We start from the raw sequence: 21,934 nt of genomic DNA on the forward strand, positions 1-21,934 counted from the left end.
ACCCAGCAATACACACATATATAGTCAAAATGATTTTTGACAAGGTGTCAACACCGTTCAATGGGGAAAAGACAGTCTTTCAAGAAATGGTAATAGGACAATTGGATATCCACACACAAAAGAAATTGGACCCTTATATAACACCATATACAAAAATTCACTCAAAATGGGTCAGACTTACATGTAAGACCTAAAACTTTAAAACTCTTAGAAGAAAACAGAGGGCAAGAGCTTCATGACATTGAATTCCATAATGATTTCTTGGATACTATACCAAAGGCATACACAACAAAAGAAGAAAAAAAAAGACACTAACAACACAGTAAAAAAGAAAAAAAAAAAAGAATGGGAGAAGTATTTGCAAATCATATATCTGGTAAGGAGTTAATACCCAGAAATATAGAGAATTCCTAAAACTCAGCAGCAACAAAAACCCAATCAAGAAATGGGCAAAGCTATTAAAAACAAAAGAAAAGAAAATAACAAATGTTGGTGAGGATAGAGAAAAATGGAACCCTTATGACTGTTAGTGGAAATGTAAAATGGTACAGCTGCTGAGAAAAACAGTATGATGGTTCCTCAAAATATGAAACATAGAATTACCGTAGGATCTAGCAATTCCACTTCTGAGTATATACCCAAAATAATTGAAAGCAGGGTCTTGAAAAGATCTGTCCACTCATGCTCACAGCAACATTATTCACAATAGCTAAAGCATGGCAGCAACCCAAGTGTTCATTAACAGATGAATGGATAAGCAAAATGTGGTATGTATTATATGTACAATAGTCTTAAAAATAGTCTTATACATACATTCAGCCTTAAAAATGAAGAAAATTCTGGGCTTCCCTGGTGGTGCAGTGGTTGAGAATCTACCTGCCAATGCAGGGGACATGGGTACGAGCCCTGGTCTGGGAAGATCCCACATGCCGCGGAGCAGCTAGCCCCGTGAGCCACAATTACTGAGCCTGCGCGTCTGGAGCCTGTGCTCCGCAACAAGAGAGGCCGCGATAATGAGAGGCCCACGCACCGCTATGAGGAGTGGCCCCCACTTGCCGCAACTAGAGAAAGCCCTCGCACAGAAACGAAGACCCAACACAGCCATAAATAAATAAATAAAATTAAAAAAAAAATGAAGAAAATTCTAACATATGCTACAATATGGATGAACCTTGAAGACATTATGCTAAGTGACAGCCACAAAAAGACAGACATTGTATGATTCCACTTATACGAGGTACTTAAAATAGTTAAAACTCAAGACGCAAAAACTAGAATGTTGGTTGCCACAGGCTGATGAAGGGATGAAATGGGTGGAGAGGTCTTGTTGAATAAGTATAGAGTATCTGCTTTACAAAAATGAAAAGAGTTATGGAGATGGATGGTGTTGATAATTGCACAACATTATGAATGTATTTAAATACCACTGAACTGCACACTTAAGGATGATTGGGACAGTGAATTTTATGTGTATTTTACCACAATAAAAATAAATTTTTTGAAATTTATTTTAACAGGAACCAAAAAAGAAGTGACAAAAGGAGAGAGAGAAGCTAAAGCGTTATTTAAAAAAAAAAAAAAGTTTAGTGGCTTAGTATCCGGCACATAGAGGGCATTCAATAAATTCGGTTAATACTAAGTACCTCCTATATATGCCAGGCATTGAATGAGGCTCTTCTATGAATATGATTTATGAAATGAATAAGCCACCAAAATCACAGAACCACTGAGACTTTCAAGTTAGGTAAGCTATTCAAGTGAAAGAAGCAAAGATGGAAGATTTCTTTTGTATCAAAAGACACAAATGAAGATTTCACAAAAAGGACTAGGGATCTTGAGAACTTAGAAAGACCAAGTATGTGAAATAATTTAGGATAATGACTGAAGGAAGCCACTCAGGATAGAAAAGAGAGCTTTTTAGCATCAACTCTAAAAACAAGACAATGTACAGAAAAGAAAACTTGGAGATAAAGGCATCAAGAAATTAAAATGAAGAGAGAAAGAACTTGGATATTAAACACAGAATGTAAACTTGACAAAACTGTAGGCTCTGCAATCAGAGTAAAGGAGATGGCTACAAGGGTAAAAAATAAAGGAAGAAAGTGAGATGAAAAAATACAAAGCACCAATTTTGAGTTCAGAGTAAAACATAGATGAGACTACCGTTATGTATACTCTTCATATACACTCTGAACTTTAATTTTTTTTAACATTCTTAGAAGATATATAAAGATGTATTGATTTTCATTGAAAGTCTATACAAATTTAAATTGGTAACACCTCATAACTATGTTCTTATTAAAATTAAAATGTACATATCTTTAAGACATTTAATTCTTGTTTGTTAACTTGAAAGGTTAAAATTCACAAAGGAAAGTCAATTATAAACAATAAGATAATCATGTAAATCATGACAGAAAAACATAGTCTCTTTTATCTCAATTTTTCTAAGATATATCTTAAATAAATTACTTGATTTCATTCATTTCTTAGAAATAAAAAGATATAAATGGATCACTGCTATCATTAACAACATATCAAGTTGCCCCAGACAGTTACTGAATTTCATATGAATGAGAAAAAGAGAAAATCAAGAAGATAATTAAATCCATACCTGTTCCAATGTGTTGGGAAGGTTTTGTTGGATGCATGGCACCATGACAGACATTCTGCTGAACATTACTCTGTGAGTGGATAAGGCCAGTTTGTGTAAAGAACTGATTAAGAGAAGAACAGAGATCAGCAAATTGAACCTGATCTAAAGACCAGTTCTTGAGATCTGCCTGTCTCATACTCTCCATCAAACCTATGAGGAAAGCATTAGAAATACAGTTAGCATGGTTCTGCAAACACTGCAAAGAAAACAGCACTTCTTTTTTTCAGCCCTCAAAATTTCCACTGGTAATCTTCTGCCCATGCAATGAAGAATGACATTTTAAAAATTATTCAAAATCTGATTCTTTTAAATGTGGCCAAATTTCCTTCAGAACTCTTGTCTGTGAACCTCCGCTACATCAACTGGCTGAAAGGCTTAATCACGAATTTTTCAAGTGTTGTTTTTAAGCATACTACCAACTGCAAAAGAAACACTATATAAGGAGATGCTTATTTCCACTAAAAAGAGACTTAAAATCTATTCAAAAACACATGATATGTGTATTTGGTTATAAGTCAGAAGGAACCAATACTCACCTTGGAACTGTGAAAGGTCTACATCTGACCAATTAACACTGCTGGCAATTCGACAGCTTTCTTTTAGCATATCAAGTGTTGCATACCAATCATTTGAAACGCCTATAAAAATAATATTGGCAATATTATAAATCCTGGATAGCAAAAGTTTGAGCTGGCCTTACTCCTGATATTGGCCGATCCCAATCCAGTTTTACAAATGGATTCAAACCCATTATATCATGCACTGGGGCAATCTGCTCTGTGAGACAGGCAGGAAAGGTATTATTTCCCTGCATTTTACAAACAAAAGAAATTGAACCTACAGAGGAGGCATGACTTAGCAAGGCCACTATGATGAATCCAAGACTTGAACCCAGCTGTACTCTGCACCATTCCAAGAGGCCCCATCACCTTGTAGTCTATGTCTGTGGTACCCTCTGGAGCTCTGCAGTGCAGAGACTGCCTGGTCTGTGAGCAATGTCAGTTAAGCATCTCACCAGAAACCATCAAGACCTATCTTAAGAGCAACAGACATTTTTTTTTCTTTTAAAATCAGGGTATGAATCTATCATTCTAAATGAAATACTTGGCAGGAATATGCAAAGAAAGAAAAAGTGGGAACATTCACTGAATACGTAAATGCAAGGTACTAGACTAGGCATTTCATATTTTGTATCCTCAATATGATCCTCATAACAACACTGTATACCAGTGTTGTTCTACAGCTAACAAAATAATAAGACCAAAAGAGTTAATGCACCAAAGGTCATAAAGATCCATAATGAGGATTTGAATACAGGTCTTTCAGACATAAATCTATACTCTTTCTTCTATACCACACTAAATCACAATAGATTGCAGACAGACTGTGCATTCCATTCTTCTTTCAAACACTCACAAAAACACTTGTTTTCCAGAAGGACAAGAGTTAAAACCAAAACCTGCAGAGGTTGCTGAGTTTGCCTATGCTACCACATAAATTGTAATCAAGACAATATCCAGGTGAATCTATAGACTGAAGGACTTACAACTCTAGGACTATGGCAAGGAAACACAAAAGAAGATGGATAAGAAGAGTACTGGTAGAAAATATATATAAGCCCCAGATAACAGATCCAAATTCACAGTTAGCCAAACATACGTCAGAAGACAAAAACTTACCAGAATTACAGGATACCTGTTGTGGTGGAGGGGGTGCCTGATGTGCTAACGTCTGATGCTGATGGTTCGGATGGTGCTGTACGTGCTGGTGTGGAGAGGGATGCTGGGGGTGAGGGGACTGGAGCTGGCTGTGTTGCTGCGGGTGTGGTGCTGGGTGCTGGGGACGCTGTGGATGCTGTGGTAAACCATGCGGTCGATGGGACGGATGTGGAGATGGCTGTGTATGCATCTGGGGGTGGGACAGTGAGACCTGTGCAACTGAATTACTGCCTGTGGTGTTGAGGCCACTGCCATGACTGTTGGTCAGGCTGCTTTGGTTGCTGTGTGGGTGAGAGCTCACTGTACTGCTGGGAGAGTGCTGATAGGAACAAGAAGTGTGGGACTGCTGGGAAGATTCAGAAGGGATGTTCAGCAAACCTGAAAACAGACAAAGCAAGATCACTGATGGTCAGATTTCAGTTATACCTTATAACAAACATTTGCAGAATTATTTACAGAGCAAAGGTATATGCTGTCAGGAAGCGATTTTGGCTCAGCTTAACAAGTACTGATGGAGTATCCACCATACCCTGGGCTCTGGGGCTACCAAGAAGAAACATCATTCTCTGCCCTCAAGTAGCTTGTGGTCCAGTGGAAGAGACAGACACTTGAGGAGATTACGTCCAACACTTTAAGTACTAAGGCAAAAGTATACAGAGGGAATACAGGAACTCTGCTTCTTCCCTGTTTTACCTAGGAAGGGGCTCTGAAATACAGAGAAGCTTTCCTTGAAAAGGCAATATCTGGATTGAGTCTTGAAAGATGAGTAAAATGTTAAGGGAAAAGTGGGAGAGGTGTTGGGTCACATTGAGGATGGTTCTCTATAGGTCTGAAGACCTTTGACAAAAGAGGAGGGTAGAAATAAAGCCGTTATTTCTGATCTCTTTCTCTGACTACTCCAAAAACTTTAAGTCCAAGATGGCTAGAATCCTTAAGACTAAGCAAAACAAAACAGCCATCTCCACTGCTCTTTTTCATTACTCTTATGGAACATTGTTGAGACAGACACAGTTTAGGGGTTAAGATTACATATTTCTTAACATCAGAAAAGAGGAATTAAAATCTCTGCACTACAATTTACACACTGGGTAACTCTGGAGAATTATTAACCTCTCCAAGCCACAATTACCTCAATTATAAATGGGTATGATAATAGTACCTGCTTCGTAGAGTTGTTGTGAGGATTACATGCCATGGTACAAGTGCAGGCTGCAGGCTTAGCTCAGTAAATATTAGCCACTATGATGATAATGATGATTAGGCCAGAAGTGCTTAATGTTAAAAATAATGTATGTTTGGTTTGCAGGTAGACACTCACTTTAACAAACCTTATTGCAACATGTGGTTCTATATAACTACACTATTTTCATATCCCAGAAGATAACATATAATGTTTTGCTGAACCAAACACATAAAAGTTTTACTTGAATGAAATGAAAATAAAGTCCCATACCATACTGTCAGCCAATAAAAGAATCAAAATTTTTAAACAAAAATGAAAGTATTCTCATACTTGTTATTAGGAGTAAAATTATATCAGAGTACATTATAAGATAATCTCAAAACATAATGAATTAAGGTTTTATAGGTAGAAGTGTTAATAAAAGTGCTTGCCTTAACCCTGGGAAAAATGTCATTTACAGGGAATCTATAGGGTTACTACAATAAGATGAAAGAAAGCAGTTATTTCATTATCTATTTCCAATAAAGTCCTAACGTTTTAAGAGGGCACCCAGATATAATCTCTACCAACATTTTTAATCCCAAATTGTTTTTAAAATAAAACAAAACAAAATATCTTTCAGAAGCCCAGTATGTAAAACTAATAAATGTAAAGTTGTTTTCTGGGAAGCCATGAAAAGAAACCTGTTAGGTCTCCCTCTTCATCTGCACCCTTCTCTCTGAAACCTCCAGAAAACCCAACAGCTCCAAAGAGGACAATTTGGAAAGCACTGGACTAGTCTAATCTTCTTCACTGTACAATGGGAAGGCTTAGGTCTAAAGGAGTGAAGTTAACTCAGTTGACTTGATGGTAGAACCTGGACTAGAACCCAGAATTCCTATCAATACTCTTTTCTTTTTTTATTAGTGTAATGAAATAGCATTATGGGTTTCAGAAATTGTCGCCATTGTTATTTCAAAGCCAGTATTTTTCTACTATGATCAGCAAAGCTGGATCTGCTTAGCAAAGTCTTAGTTTGGTTTTTTTTGTACTTTTATAGAAAATTTAATATAAAATTTGAGAAAATACACGACTCTTACTTTAACCAGAAAACCAACTTCCTAAACAAACTACTGATATTCATCAATATATATAACACTTACATATAACATTAACTTTCATAATATCTGACAATGATATGTATTAAAATGTAAACTCTTTAAAGGCAGGGATTTTTGTCTATTTTGTCTACTGCCGTGAACAGGTAAACCCTCTGAGTTGGGGTATAAACAGTCAATCTGCCAAACAAAGCAATGCTTCAATGTTTGAGTTCCCAACAACTTCTGACTAGTGTTCGTTCTATGGTGGAACAACAACGAGACATCTTGATCCTACTAAATGACTCTGATTAAAATTAAACCAGCAGCTAATAGGACAGTAATACATAATAGCAACAATCTAGCGTTTGGTTGAGATGTAATAGTACATCTCAGCAAGTATCACTTTTAGTGTTAAATCTGATTTAAGTATGTTGTACAAAATAATGACCACTAACTAATGTGTTCACTTATAAGTGCTGTACATGAAACTGCAAATTTGGTGCTATCATATTCCAAAAGTTATCTCTTTGCTAACAGCAGTCAGAACAGAAAAGCAAGGCACATCTATTCTTGTGGTGCAACATTTACCACTCAAACACTTCACATGCTAGACATCACTAATTAATCATGGCAGTCTTTCCCACATGGCATAAATGCAGTGTCAGAATCCTTTAACACAATGCTCCAGGACACCACTAGTAATCAAATGAAGTAGGCATGCATGAGGAGATAGATTTATCTGCCATTCTTGTGCTATGATAAAAATATATACAGACTATAGTAAAGGCACAAAGAACCTTCAATCCTTATCATGATGGTAATGTTCTAAGATTAAAGAACTATAACAGCTGCGATGTGAAAATAATTCTTTAAAAACTTTTAATAAAAAATTACAAAAGAGGTATTAAAAAACTTACCTTGTTGACTAAGTGACTGCTCAAAAACTGACTTATAAAGGCTCCGAAATGAGGCACTGAGATCTTCAAAATTATATTCTGAGAAAAGTAGTTGTTTGTCTCGGTCTGAAAGGTTGTACTGTGGCTGTTGTTGAGGAGTTAATGACTGAGAGACTGGTTCTGGATGATTTGTCACCTAACATTAAAAGAAAAAAACTACTAATTTAATAGCTGTATATCAGAATTGGTTTGTTACATATGATATAAAACTGAAAATATCAGAACAGTTTCTATAATCCAAAGGAATTAACTTCCCTGTCTTTGGCTTTCCTATCATCTGTTAAGTTGGGTATACATAAAAGGACAGACCACAAATTGTTAACTTAGGTCTTGAAGAATCTCAGAAATCTAATCCAACCTCCACATTTCACAGTAGGGGGAAGAATTTAAAGTTAAAGGACCTTCCCAAGGTCATAATAAGTGATAAGCTAAGCCTGGAACCCTTCCAGTTTCTGTGGAGTCTTCATCTTGATTTCCACAGAAGCAATTTCATCTCAAACTCACTATACTCTGAAACTACTAACATTTCTCATTCATTTATTCAATTAATCTTTAAGTATTTAAACTCAAATACTGTGAGTCAGGTTGTATGGCACTGCCCAAAGCAGCAAGGAACTTCAACACACCTAACTCTTCACTGTAGGTAAATTTTTCTTTTTTAAATGAAACTTAAGGAAAATAAGAAATGAAGGGTAAAAGGAGATTCTGAGAAAAACAGAATAGATCAGGGCCTCAAGCTATGCAAGGAAAAAGAGCACCATGAACACCTAAAAAATAAGAATTATCTCTGAAGACAGCACAACTAGAAATAAAATAAAACATGAACAGCAATATATCTTAAAGATCATATCAAGCAGTAACAAACTACCATTTGGTTTAGTGTTTTGAAAAAATTAAGATATGAACACTGGCTATAGATTTATGCAGCCTTTCAAAATGATGCTCACAAGGAGTCTACAATGACATGGAAAAAATACGAGTTTTGTGTAGGGGAATGGCTCCACCACTGGCACATGACTTCATCATTACTGAGTACTTTAATTCACCACCTGATCAGCTAAATATGTAATTTTTTTCAGGAAGGGTGCATGAAAACAAGGGTAGGATGCTTTCTAAACTCTGTGTATCAAAGAATTAATGTCTTTTTCTTGACTTCACAACTGAATGAAAATTTGGTGGGCATAATATTTATAATTCCAAACCTATTCCCTTGACACTCTGTATAAAGTGTTCCATCATCTTCTGGCATTTAGTATTATGGAAGAGAGGTATGATTTGTGTTTCTCTGAATGTACCTTATTTCTTCTGCTACAGTATCTATGATTACTTCTGAAATTTAAAAATTTGTCATGATGTGTCTAGATATAGTTTTTTTCCCATTAACTTTTCTTAGAACTCAGTAACCCTTCTGTTCTCTACTTCTTCTGAAAACTGCTTCTGTGCCAACTATTTGGGGACACCTATAATTCGCAATTCTCCATATCTATCATATTCTTTTACATAATTGGTATTCTTTTACCTGTTTCTTCTGCATTCTCGAAAAATATTTTAAAATTTTTCCCCCAGAGCACTGTTAACAGTTTTGCGTTGTCTTCTTTCTCTTCTCCTACATTCAAGGTGAGTTTTAAAACTGCTCTCTGAATTTCTGTTTCCCTCGTGTTATTTTCTTATTTCAGGTCCTCCCTCCCCCTTATATCTTTTTTCTGTGTAAAGTTTTTACCTATTACTCATCTTGGAACAGGGAGAGATCTGATGAGATCAAATTTATACCATGAACAGTGTGGCATATGGCTCTCTCGGGCTCTGTTCTGTCTACCGGGGAGGATAGTTGCAAGATGATTTGAAAAGAAGTATCAGATAACGGAAGGGTCAGCACAGGAGCAAGAATACTCACACAGGTCCCTTTACAGCATAGCTTTGTTTTCCAGACCCAAACTGAAAATACAAGACTGGTTAACAACTGAGTACCAGGTCATCCTAACCTTTGGAGTTTGTAGAATCCCCTTCTTAGATCTGTTTCTGGGAAACTAGGTGATATACATAACCTCTAAGCTCTTTTACCAAGGACTGTAAAATATCATCAAACACAGTTTTAGAAGACTAAAGTAAAAATTCTTTTCCTATTCCAATTGTGTTTCACTTGGACAGAGAAAAGATGAAGTAGACCAAAATATATAACATAGTACAACAATATATTTGTATCTAACTTGCTAAAATATAATAGAAATCTGCTCTACTTATCTAAGCTAATGATCAATTTGATCAGTGAGAAATATACATCTTCCCTTTTTATTTGCGTTTCAATCACGTTTGGTTCTGTTTTAAGCTCTAAATGAGTACTCAACAAAGGAGTTAACCTCACCAAGACTTACCGGTGTGTAACTATGCACACTTCCAACACTGTTCAAATTAACAGATGCCAAACTCTGATCTGAGAGACTGTTGTTAAGGCTACTGCGTGGGCTATCACTACCATCCTGATCAGTGTTGTACAATGTTACCTACAATGAAAAGAACAGCAACATCTGAATAAGTAGTTCCTACTATAAAAAGTACTTTTTAAGCAACTCTACAAAAATACAACTAACCTGGTAGATGGAAGGAAAACAAAACGTTATTGGTCTTTCCTTTGGTGTTTACCTACCCCAAATCCATGCTCTACATCGCTTAACTCCATGTTCACCATGAAATATTGATAATTTACTTTCAAACTAAAGGATATATCCCATCCAGAAGTACATAAATTCAATTTTCTAAAAGGTATAATTAGTTCATCGACATTTAATAAGAGGGGATTATAACAGATTTTTACTGTTAAATATTTCTATAATGCATAAACTTATTTTTACTCAAGCTTTAAGCAAAATCAGTTTTCTTCTTTCAAAATCTTAGGCATCAAAAAAAAAAGAATACAAAAAATAGAATTTAGGCATCATAGTGTTTAAAATATTGAAAACTGTAAACTTAACTGTCCAACACAATTGTAGAATCATAAATATGTGATCTGATTTTAAAAATAACAATAATATGCTAACATATGCATTAGACATGAAAGAACTATGTATCAAACTGTTAACAATGGTTAACTGGCAGGGGGCTGGGTATTCCTGAAGACTTCTGTCACTGATAGTGTATATTTTTACAATGCTTGAGTACGTTTATAGTGTGCATTATCATTTTTAATTAGAAACAACAAAAAAGATATTTTTAAAACAGAAAACTAGTCTAACTATCCTTTAAAGTTCTATTCAGATGCTACTACCAATTTTCCTTTCTATGCTCCTACTTTCGTGGGAAAAATTAATACTTTTGATTTTATGGTATAACTAATTTTTATCAAATTTTTATCCACTACTAGACTGTTAGCAACTTGAGTTCCCCAATAAATAATCATAAGCAGCATAATGTTTTCTACTCAGTATACACATAATAAATACTTGCTGAATTTAATGACCAATTGAGCTATTACCACCCTTCTGTCTGTGCTGAAAATGGAGTCATGCTCAATGCTCATTTGCCAAAAGAGGCCAAAACCTGGAAAACTAGGCATATATGCCTCAATACTTAAGGCAAAACCAAACTGTCTCACATTCACATCAGCTAGGAACAATTATGTGTCTAGGAACTAATAAGGGAAAAGAGTATAAGGAAAAATGAGAGAAAATAAAACTATGGAAAAGATTTTTCTGGTCAATATTTCCAGTGTAAATTTCATTTTTTAAAAAAAACTCAACCTTATGGGCTCTTAAGCAATACAATATCAGCAAATTACAAGCATCCTATGGTCATTCTGTTGGCTGCTCATTCTCTCTTGTCCATGCTTAGTTACCTATCACTCAAGTCAGAAATACTTCCCACCATCTTGGACAAATCCTCATAGCTAAGGAGGATAAGATTTTTATTAAAATGTAACATATTATGGAGAGGAAAATACACGAGTTGTTATAGTTGATTAATTATAAAACAGGCATACTCATGGAATCGTGTAATCAACAGCAATTCTCAAACTTTGATCTTAGAACCCTTCTGCAGTCTTAAATATTAAGGAGTCAAGAAGCTTTTGTTTACTTTGATATATTTATCAATAACTGGCATATTAGAAATTTAAAAAATTTTAAATACTAACTTAAAAATAACTATTACAAACTCAACTATATGTTAACAAAAAATTTTTTTTCTCTCAATAAGTTAAGTTAGAAGGGTGCCACTGGTTTACATTTTTGTAAATTTCAAGCCTGGCTTAACAGGAAACAGCTAGATTCTCATATCTGCTTCTGCATTCTGTCTGTTGCAATATGTTGTTCAGGTGGAAGTACAGAAAGAAAACCCAGCATCATATATATACATGTGTGTGTGTGTGTGTGTGTGTGTGTGTTTGGAAAAGGGGAGCATATTTTAATAGACTTTTCAGATAACTGTGGATAGTAGTCTTTTTTGATACTACACAAAAATATGACAAGTGACAATTTTTTAAAGATTAGTTGCAATGTAAAATCTGAAACCATATGAATAAATTTTCATACTCTTTTACATTATAATCCACTTTCCACCTCAGACTTTGAATGGATCATTTACCCATGCATGACTTTATAACATTATGCATTGGTCATTTGGAAAATATCATTCACTAAATTATGCAGATCTTCCAAATACTGACATATTTCATTACACAACATCAAAACATCACACTTGTTAACATTACCAATAATCTCACTGGAAAAGTGTGTGAAGACTGTGAAGCTATCAGACTCACTGTGGTGGATGTAAGTTTTCCGAACCTGTATGTTTTGCTTAAAAGCTCAAATTTTACCACTGGCAAGAGATACTGTCAATTGTTTTCCTTTAAGTGAGAGGCTTACTTTATTCATTTTCAAGAAAATATCTGTCAAATACCCAAATCTGAATCATAGTGTCAGTTGTTCTTTCAAGTAAAACCAATGCTCCATGAACAAAGTGGCTAGTTCAACACAAATGCTCTTCCTTGAAGCAACCACTGTACTTCAGTATACACAGTTTAAGCGTTTTATGTGTACTTCCCATTTCACCACACAGATTCTTAAAAACGTATACTCAAAGGTCACAATTTAATAAAATTACTTTTCCTGCATCACCAAGGATATTCTTAACTAGTATATATATTTTTTAATCTGAAGGGTGTGTGGTTGTGAAGAATACAATGACTACTAGTACAGTCAGGTGTCACTGCCTTGACTTGTGCTAATGTTTACATATTATTGCTTTTGCTGCATCTGTGAAAACACAAAAATAAAGAAAAGGCAAACAGCATTTTAGTATTATCATGGAATCCCCAAAAGGGTATTGGTTACTCAGGTGTCCACAGATCACAGAACCACTGATACAGAACATACCTGCACACCAGAAGGCCCACTCATGAACTCTCCCAATCATCATTCACCAGCCAGTCATTATCCATCCGCACATCTCCTGTTACAGGTAACCACCATACAGACTTCTACCGTTAATGACTGGTTTCATACAATGTATATATCCTTTTCTGTCCTTTTGCAGTAAATTTAGCTAAAGGATTACATAAAGCTTTGTTGTGTGTTGCGTTAGCATCGGCTCTCTTAATCTTTTATTACTTCCTTCATTCTACTTTTTAAAACATATTTTATTCTTTTTCATCCAACTGAGAACTTTATCATTTATATTAAGGTCTCAAATCCATCTAAAATTGATTTTTGTGCATGAAAAAAATCTCACTTTTCTATTGATTCAGCACCATTTGTTGAAAGACATCACTGAACTCTGTTCCATAATTCTGTTGTGTATTCTTATGCCAATATTACACTTTCAATTATTATTGGTTTACTCTTGATATTTGGAAGTATAAATCCTCTAACTTTTACATTTTTCTTCAACATTTTCTTCAACTACTGTTTACCATTTGGAGTCTCATTTATCTTTCAAAATCAGCTGGTCATTTCCTACTATCTTCCTTCCCCTAAAAAAAGCATTGTGGAATTTTGATTGGGATATTGTATCTGTAGATAAACTCAGGAAAAACTGACTTCTTTAAAATAATCTTCTCTATGAAAATTATATATCTACTTATTTGTACACCCTTTGTTCTCTCTCAGTAATTTTTTATAGTTTTCTGTGCAGAGTTCATCTTTCATTTAAACCTAGCTACCTCAGAGTTATTGCGGGTTTGGTTCCAGGCCACTGCAATAAAGCAAGTATTGAAATAAAGCAAGTCACACGAATTTTCTGGTCTCCCAGTGCATATAAAAGCTATGTTTACAATGTACTGTAGTCTATTAAGTGTGCAATAGCGTTATGTCTACAGAAACAATGTATATACCTTAATTTAAAAATACTTTATTGGTTAAAAATGCTAACCATCAGCTGGCAACATAGGGTTGCCACAAACCTTCAGTTTGTAAAAAGCCCAATATCTGGGGAGCACAATACAGCCAAGAACAATAAAATGAGGTGTCTCTGTATTTGATGTTTTTGAATGCTAATGTAAGTATTATCTTTTAAATTGTATTTTCTAACTGTCCATGGCTAATACACAGAAAAATAACTGACTTCTAAAATCCAACACTGATCTAATACTGACACCTTGGTAAATTCACTTATTAATTCCAAGAGTTTATCTGTAGATTCTTTTGAATTTTCCACATGAATAATGATGTCTTCTGTGAATGATGGCTTCACTTTTGCCTTCCCAAATTTTAATTTTTCTCTTTTCATAACTTTCATTTCTCCTCTCCTTGCCTGAACACTACTGTCATATATTTTACTTCTATGTGTTATAAACCCACTATGAATCTTTGTAATTTTTGCTTTACACAGTTATCTTTTAAAGAGATTTACATTTTTATTAAAAAAGCTTTATATTTACCCACATAGTTATCATTTCTGGTGTACTTAATTGCTCTGGTAGATCCTGATTTACATGAGGAACTTCAATTACACAAATTACAGGTTGCCTGAAGCTGTCCCCACAGCTCACTAATACTCTATTTTTTTTTTTTGGCGGTACGCGGGCCTCTCACTGTTGTGGCCTCTCCCATTGAGGAGCACAGGCTCCGGGTGCGCAGGCTCAGTGGCCATGGCTCACGGGCACAGCCGCTCCGCGGCATGTGGGATCTTCCCGGACCGGGGCACGAACCCATATCCCCTGCATCGGCAGGCGGACTCGCAACCACTGCGCCACCAGGGAAGCCCTCTATTTACTTTCTTACAGTCTTTTCTCTGTTTCACTTTGGATAGCTTTTATTGCTATACCTTCAAGTTCACATCTTTCCTTCTACAATGCCTAATCTGCTGTTAATCCCATCCAGTTTATTTTTCAACTGGGACATATTTTTATCCCTAAGGAGTTTGATTTGGGTTTTTAAATATCTTCCATGTGTCTATACACATGTTCAACCTGAACTTCCATAAAATATAGTTACATTAACAGTTCCCCCCACCCCCTAGCCCCCAGCTTGAGATATAATTGACATATAACATTGTATAAATTTAAAGTGCACAATGTACTAGTTTGATATCATGGGTTGTTTTCTACTGCTTCTTTGCTTGGTAATTTTTTATTGGATGCCAGACTATTGTGAATCTACATTATTAAGTGCTATATTTTTAGATTCTTATGAATGTTCTTGAGCTTTATTCTGGGACACAGTTAAATTATATGACAACAGGAATGAAATACTGATACATGCCATAACATGGATGAACCTTGAAAATGTGTTTAGTGAAAGAAGTCAGACATAAAAGGTCATATATTTTGCAATTCCACTTACATGAAAGGTCCAGAATAGGCAAATCCAGAATGTTAGAAAATAAATTAATGGTTACCAGGGGATGGAGGAAATGGGAAATGAATGCTAATGGGTACGAGATTTTCTTTTGGGAGTAATGAAAATGTGTACACATACCACATCTTCTTTACCCATTGATCTGTCAATGGACATTTAGGTTGCTTCCATGTCTTGGCTATTGTAAACAGTGCTGCTATGAACACTGGGGTGCATGTGTCTTTTCAAATTACAGTTTTCTCTGGATATATGCCTAGGAGTGGGATCACTAGATCATATGGCAACTCTATTTTTAGTTTTTTGAGGAACTTCCAAACTGTTTTCCACAATGGCTGCACCAATTTACATTCCCACCAACAGTGTAGAAGGGTTCCCTTTTCTCCACACCCTCTCCAGCATTTATTATTTGTACACTTTTTGATGATGGCCACTCTGACTGGAGTGAGGTGATACCTCACTGTAGTTCTGATTTGCATTTCTCTAATAATTAGTGATGTTGAGCATCTTTTCATGTGCATATTGGCCATCCATATGTCCTCTTTGGAGAAATGTCTGTTTAGGTATTCTGTCCATTTTTTGATTGGGTTGTTTGTTTTTTGTTGTTATTGAGTTGTATGAGCTGTTTGTATATTTTAGAAATTAATCCCTTGTCGGTCCCATCATTTGCAAATATTTTCTCCTAGTGTGTAGGTTGTCTTTTCATTTTGTTTATGGTTTCCTTTGCTGTGCAAAAGCTTATAAGTTTGATTAGATCCCATCTGTTTATTTTTGCTTTTATTTCTATTGCCTTGGAAGACAGACCTAAGAAAACACTGCTATGATTTATGTCAGAGAATGTGTTGCCTATGTTCTCTTCTAGTTTTATGGTGTTATGTCTTATATTTAAGTTTTTAAGTCATTTTGAGTTTACTGTGTATGGTGTGAGGGTGTGTTCTAACTTCACTGATTTACATGCAGTAGTCCAGCTTTCCCAATACCACTTCCTGAAGAGACTTGTCATTTCTCAATTGTGTATTCTTGCCACCTTTGTCAAAGATTAATTGACCGTAGGTGTGTGGGCTTATTTCTGGGCTCTGAATTCTGTTCCCTTGATCCATATGTCTGTTTTTGCACCAATACCATGCTGTTTTGATACTGTAGCTTTGCAGTATTGTCTGAAGTCTGGGAAGCTTATGCCTCCAGCTTTGTTCTTTTCCCTCAGGATTGCTTTGGCAATTCTGGTTCTTTTATGGTTCCACATAAATTTCAGGATTATCTGTTCTAGTTCTGTGAAAAACGTCATGGGTAATTTGACAGTGATTGCATTAAGCCTGTAGATTGCTTTGGACAGTATGGCCATTTTAACAATATTAATTCTTCCAATCCAAGAGCATGGGATATCCTTCCATTTCTTTGAATCATCTTCAATTTCCTTTACCAGTGTTTTATACTTCTCAGCATATTAATCTTTCACCTCCTCAGTCAGGTTTATTCTTAAGTATTTTTTTGATGCAATTTTAAAAGGAATTTTTTTTTACTTTCCCTTTCTGACATTTCATTGTTAAGTGTAAAGAAATGCAACAGATTTCTGTATGTTAATCTTGTATCCTGCTACCTTGCTGAATTCGTTTATCAGATCTAATAGTTTTTGTGTGAAGTCTTTAGGGTTTTCTATACATAGTATCATGTTATCTGCATATAATGACAATTTTATCTATTGGATAGAAGTGGTAAGAGTGGGCATCCTTGTCTTGTTCCAGATTTTAGCAGGAAGGCTTTCAGCTTTTCATGGTTGAGTATCATGCTGGCTGTGGGTTTATCATAAATAGCTTTTATTAGGTTGAGATATGTTCCCTCTACACTCACTTTGGTAGGAGTTTTTATCATGAATGTATGTTGAATTTTATCAAATGTTTTTTCTGCATCTATTGGGATGATCATGTGGTTTTTGTCTTTTCTTTTGTTGATGTGGTGTATCACATTGATTGATTTGCATATATTGATCCATTCTTGTGACCTTGGGATGAATCCAACTTGACTGTGGTGTAATATCTTTTTTATGTGTTGTTGGATTTGGCTTGCTAATATTTTGTTGAGAATTTCTGCATCTGTATTATCAAAGATACTGCCCTGTCATTTTTTTTGTTATTATCTTTGTCTGTTTTTGGTATCACAGTGATAGTGGCTTCACAGAATGACTTTGGGAGTGTTCCCTCCTCTTCAGTCTTTTGGAAGAGTTTGAGAAGGATCAGTATAAGTTCTTCTTTGCATGTCTGGTAGATTTCCCCAGTGAAGCCATCTAGTCCTGGACTTTTGTTTGCAGGATAATTCACCTCTGGTGAATTATCTATTTCTTCTTGATTCAGTTTTGGTAGGCTGTTATGTTTCTAGAAACTTGTCCACTTCTTCTAGGGTGTTCAATCTGTTGGCATATAATTGTTCATAGTATTCTCTTATGGTTTTTTGTATTTCTGCAGTATCAGTTGTTATTTCTTTCATTCATTATTTTGTTTATTTGGGTCCTCTCTCTTTTCTGCTTGGTGAGCCCGGCCAGAGGTTTGTCAATTTTGTTTGCCCCTTCACAGAATCAGCTCTTGGTTTTATTGATTTTTTTCTACCTTTTTTTAACCCCTATTATTTCTTTCCTTCTGCTGACTTTACGTTTTGTTTATTCTTCTTTTTCTAATTCTTTTAGGTGGTAGGTTAGGTCGTTTGAGATTTTTCCTGTTCTTTGAAGAAGGCCTGTACTGCAATGAACTTCCCTCTAAGAACTGCTTTTGCTGTATCCCATAATTTTGTATGGTTGTGTTTTCATTGTCATTTGTCTCAAGTATTTTTAAATTTCCTCTGATTTCATTGCTGATGCATTGGTTTTTTAGTAGCATGCGGTTTACTCTCCATGTAATCATTTTTTTCTCAGTTCTCTTTCTAAGGTTGATTTCTAGTTTCATGCTGTTGTGGTCAGAAAAGACTCTTTGGCTTTTAAATGAATATTCAGCACATTTACATTTAATGTATTCCTTAATGTAATTAGATTTAAATACTTTTTATTTTCCTGTGTTCCCATCTTTTCTCTGCTCGTTTTTTTTTTCTCCTTTCTTGCCTACTTTTTTTTTTTTTTTTTTTTTTTTTTGGCAGTACGCAGGCCTCTCACTGTTGTGGCCTCTCCCGTTGAGGAGCACAGGTTCCGGACGCACAGGCTCAGCAGCCATGGCTCACAGGCCCAGCCGCTCCATGGCACGTGGGATCTTCCCTGACTGGGGCACGAACCTGTGTCCCCTGCATCGGCAGGCGGACTCTCAACCACTGCACCACCAGGGAAGCCCTTTCTTGCCTACTTGTGGATTAACCAAGGATTTATTATTTTTCCTTACTTGGTAATATTCTTTTACTATTCTTGTAGTAACCTAGAGTAGTGGTTCATAAGGTAAGGAACTTGGACTGGTACATGACCAGTATCTGAGAACATGTCAGAAATGCAATTTTTCAGACCCCAACTCAGATCTAGAGAATCAGAAACTCTCAGGGTAGGGCCCAGTAATCTGGGTTTTAACAAGCCCTCCTAGTTATTCTGATATATGCTCAAGTGTTAAGAATCAGTGCCCTAGATTTTACCACATGCCCTTGACTTAGTATTTTTACCACTTCCCATACAATGCAAAGACATTAACTGCAACATATTTTCTAATGCCTTACTCTAGTATTATCATGTACTTTAACTTCTACAAGTATTTTAGACTCCAAAGCACTGTGTTCTATAACAGCACTGCTATTGCTTGAATCACTCGATACATATTTTTATTTACTGACATGCATACTCTTTTGATGTTCTTCATTCTTTTCTGCACAGGATAATTTTCCTTCTATCTGAAAAATTAACCTCCTTTAATTTTTTAATACTGTAACATTCTCTCACATTTTGTTTCTGTAAAAGCCTATTTACTTAACCTTCATTTTTCACAGAAATTCTAATTTTAGAATTCTGGATTGGCAGTTATTTCCTTTCAGCACTACAAAACTTTCATTCTGGTGGTATCTGACTTTTATCATTTCTATTCAGAATTCAGTGTGTTTCTTTGAAGTTGCCTATTATTTTCCTCTGATTTTAAGATTTTTTTAAAAAAAATCCTTGTTTTTTAGCAGTTTGACTTTTATTTGCCTGATAAAGTTTTCTTTTAATTAGTCCTTCTTGGGGTTCTCAGAACTTCTTGAATCTGTACTGTGTTATCTTTCATCAGTCTTAGAAAATTAAAAAATTGCTTCTTCTCTATTCCCTTTTGCTTCTCTTCTGGAACACTAATGACAAGTTTGTTAGATCTTTTCCCTGTATCCCATTTATCTCTTAAGCTTCTCTGAATTTTCCATTCTTTTGTTTTTCAACCTGTATATTTTCTATTAACCTATCTTCCAGTTCACTGATTCTCTCCTCTGCTGTGTCTAATCTGCTGTTAAATCCATCTATTTAATTCTTAATTTCAGTTATTATATTTTTCAGTTCTCTTGATTCTTCCATGCAGATTCCAATTCTTTTAAATTTTCTATAATTCATCTATTTTCTTCAACATATTACTCATAGTTATTTAAAAATCAGTATCTAAATCACTTGTGGATATGTTTATACTATCTTTCCATCTTGGCATTTAATTATTTGGTCTTGTTTCCTGCAATGTCTGAAAATTTTGACTGAAAGTGAGACCTTACTTATGAAAACTTGCAAAAGCTTGGGATATGTTATCTTCCAGAAAGTATTTAGTTTTCTTTTGGCAAGTGGAATATGAGCATACCACCCTAATAACAGTTTGAGACTGGTGTTATTTTGATTTGCTCTTACTTATAGAACATAATCTTTCTTCAGTATCAATTTGAAAAACTGGGGTGTTTACCATGGCTCCCTCTTTAAAGAACTACAACTTTTGTCCCCCCCACCTCTGTGAGACTGCTGAATTCTGGCTAGTGAAAAATCCACATGATTTGCCTGTGTCTGAGTCGAAGCACACACAGGTTAGGGATTAGCAAATGCCTTAACTGGATATTGCTTGCAAAAAGTTGAGGTCACTTCTGAGATTCCTCAGGATCTTGGTCCTTAAGCCCTGGCTCTTTGGTAGCCTCATACTCTGGTTTTTACATCCCTAGCTCAGTGACTGCTCTAGGTTGTAGCTTTCTGTGCAGCCTCTATGCCATGCACTGAGAAGTGGGAAATATCCCAAGGGAAAACAATGTGCTTATCTCAATGTGCTTCCCTTTTTTCTGAGATCTTTGCTTCTTAAGTCCTGCCTGTCTTTTTCTCCAATGCCTTTCTTTTTTATTGGTGGGCAGGGTGGTAATTTTATATAGATAGGGAGAAGGGTTAATCTGATACTAGCTATTCTATCATATCTGAAAGCAGAAGTCCAAAAACTCCAGCTCCTTTATTTAGTCACGAAGTCCAAGCATTACTGCTTTCTAATTGTTTCCTAATAGCCACAACTGTCTGTGTTTAGGCCTCAGTATCTCCTGCTTGGACTATCGCAAAGAGCAGTACTGGATACCTCTGATTCCAACCCGTCTATTTCACTGGAAATTCTCAAGTCTAGCTGGGTATCATTAGGGATGATTTTTAAAAGTACTGATTTCTGGGCCCTACCCACAAGGATAAAGTAACTGATTTGGTAGGCCTGCAATGGAATCTGGGAATTATTACCACCACCAAACACACGTACACACTAACAACCCCACCCCTCCCTTAAGTGATTCTGATGGAATCAGTCCACGTATTGCTATTTGGGAAAAATTATCACTTTACACCTCAGTTGCCAGTTTCCTATCTAAATTGGAATTCTGATTAGTCACTCTGATTATAATCTGTCTTCTATCTGCTTATTCATTACCTTTCACAAAGATACTACGTATATTAGTGCAACTGAGTATGTATACATGTTTGTGTTTTTGTGTGTTCACAAGAAAGTAGAAGAGTGAGATTTAAAAAAAAAAAAAGAGCAAGTGAAAGCAAGGGAGATGGGGAGAGGGTAAAAGCAAGACTGACAGACTGTATGAGTACAAGAGTGAGAAATATTATGGCTTCAAGGTGCTCATGATGGTCTAGTAAAGGAGGAAATAGATGCACAGAACTGAGTTATTTCATGAACCTCCCAGAGCTTTTTTAGGGTTTTGAGATATGAGATTAAAAAATTACCTTGTAAAGAAGAGATATCTGTACCCTACTAGGTATCTAATGAGTTAGCACAAAGTTCTGACCCTTGCTTCAATAACAAAAACAAAACAAAAATTGCAGCACATACTACACTTCTGGGTATGTACCTAGACTTGAATATCATGAAAGAGGTTGACCACCGTTTTAATGGACTCTGGGTTTGTCTGAATTATTTATTTTACTGGATTCTGTTGACACCTTGGTTATTTGTCAATCTCTTTTTAAATCACATATTTAGAGGAGTAATCAATGATTTTGAAACAAACTGATTCAATAAAATGCTGGACTCAAAAATTCAATGGGACTGGTAGTGTCAAGAATTTAGATTTAATATAGAGCTTCCCAATAAGCATCTTCCAATTTTTCCAGAGAATTATTTATTT

General features: G+C 35.5%; 1 protein-coding gene across 2 annotated transcripts in view; it reads right to left on the reverse strand.

The window, feature by feature from the left end:
- FOXJ3 (forkhead box J3) overlaps window positions 1-21,934 on the reverse strand; it is a gene marked incomplete at both ends in the record, with an annotated part of 108,840 nt that overhangs the window by 10,236 nt on the left and 76,670 nt on the right. For both annotated transcript variants that reach the window (XM_079724752.1, XM_079724753.1), the window contains 5 exons: window positions 2,615-2,806; window positions 3,193-3,294; window positions 4,336-4,752; window positions 7,554-7,728; window positions 9,965-10,093. In XM_079724752.1, the coding sequence (XP_079580878.1) occupies window positions 2,615-2,806; window positions 3,193-3,294; window positions 4,336-4,752; window positions 7,554-7,728; window positions 9,965-10,093 (1,015 nt within the window). The remainder of the gene's footprint in view (window positions 1-2,614; window positions 2,807-3,192; window positions 3,295-4,335; window positions 4,753-7,553; window positions 7,729-9,964; window positions 10,094-21,934) is intronic.

This window comes from Hyperoodon ampullatus, assembly GCF_949752795.1.
Source record: "Hyperoodon ampullatus genome assembly, chromosome: 2".
Lineage (NCBI taxonomy): Eukaryota > Metazoa > Chordata > Mammalia > Artiodactyla > Ziphiidae > Hyperoodon > Hyperoodon ampullatus.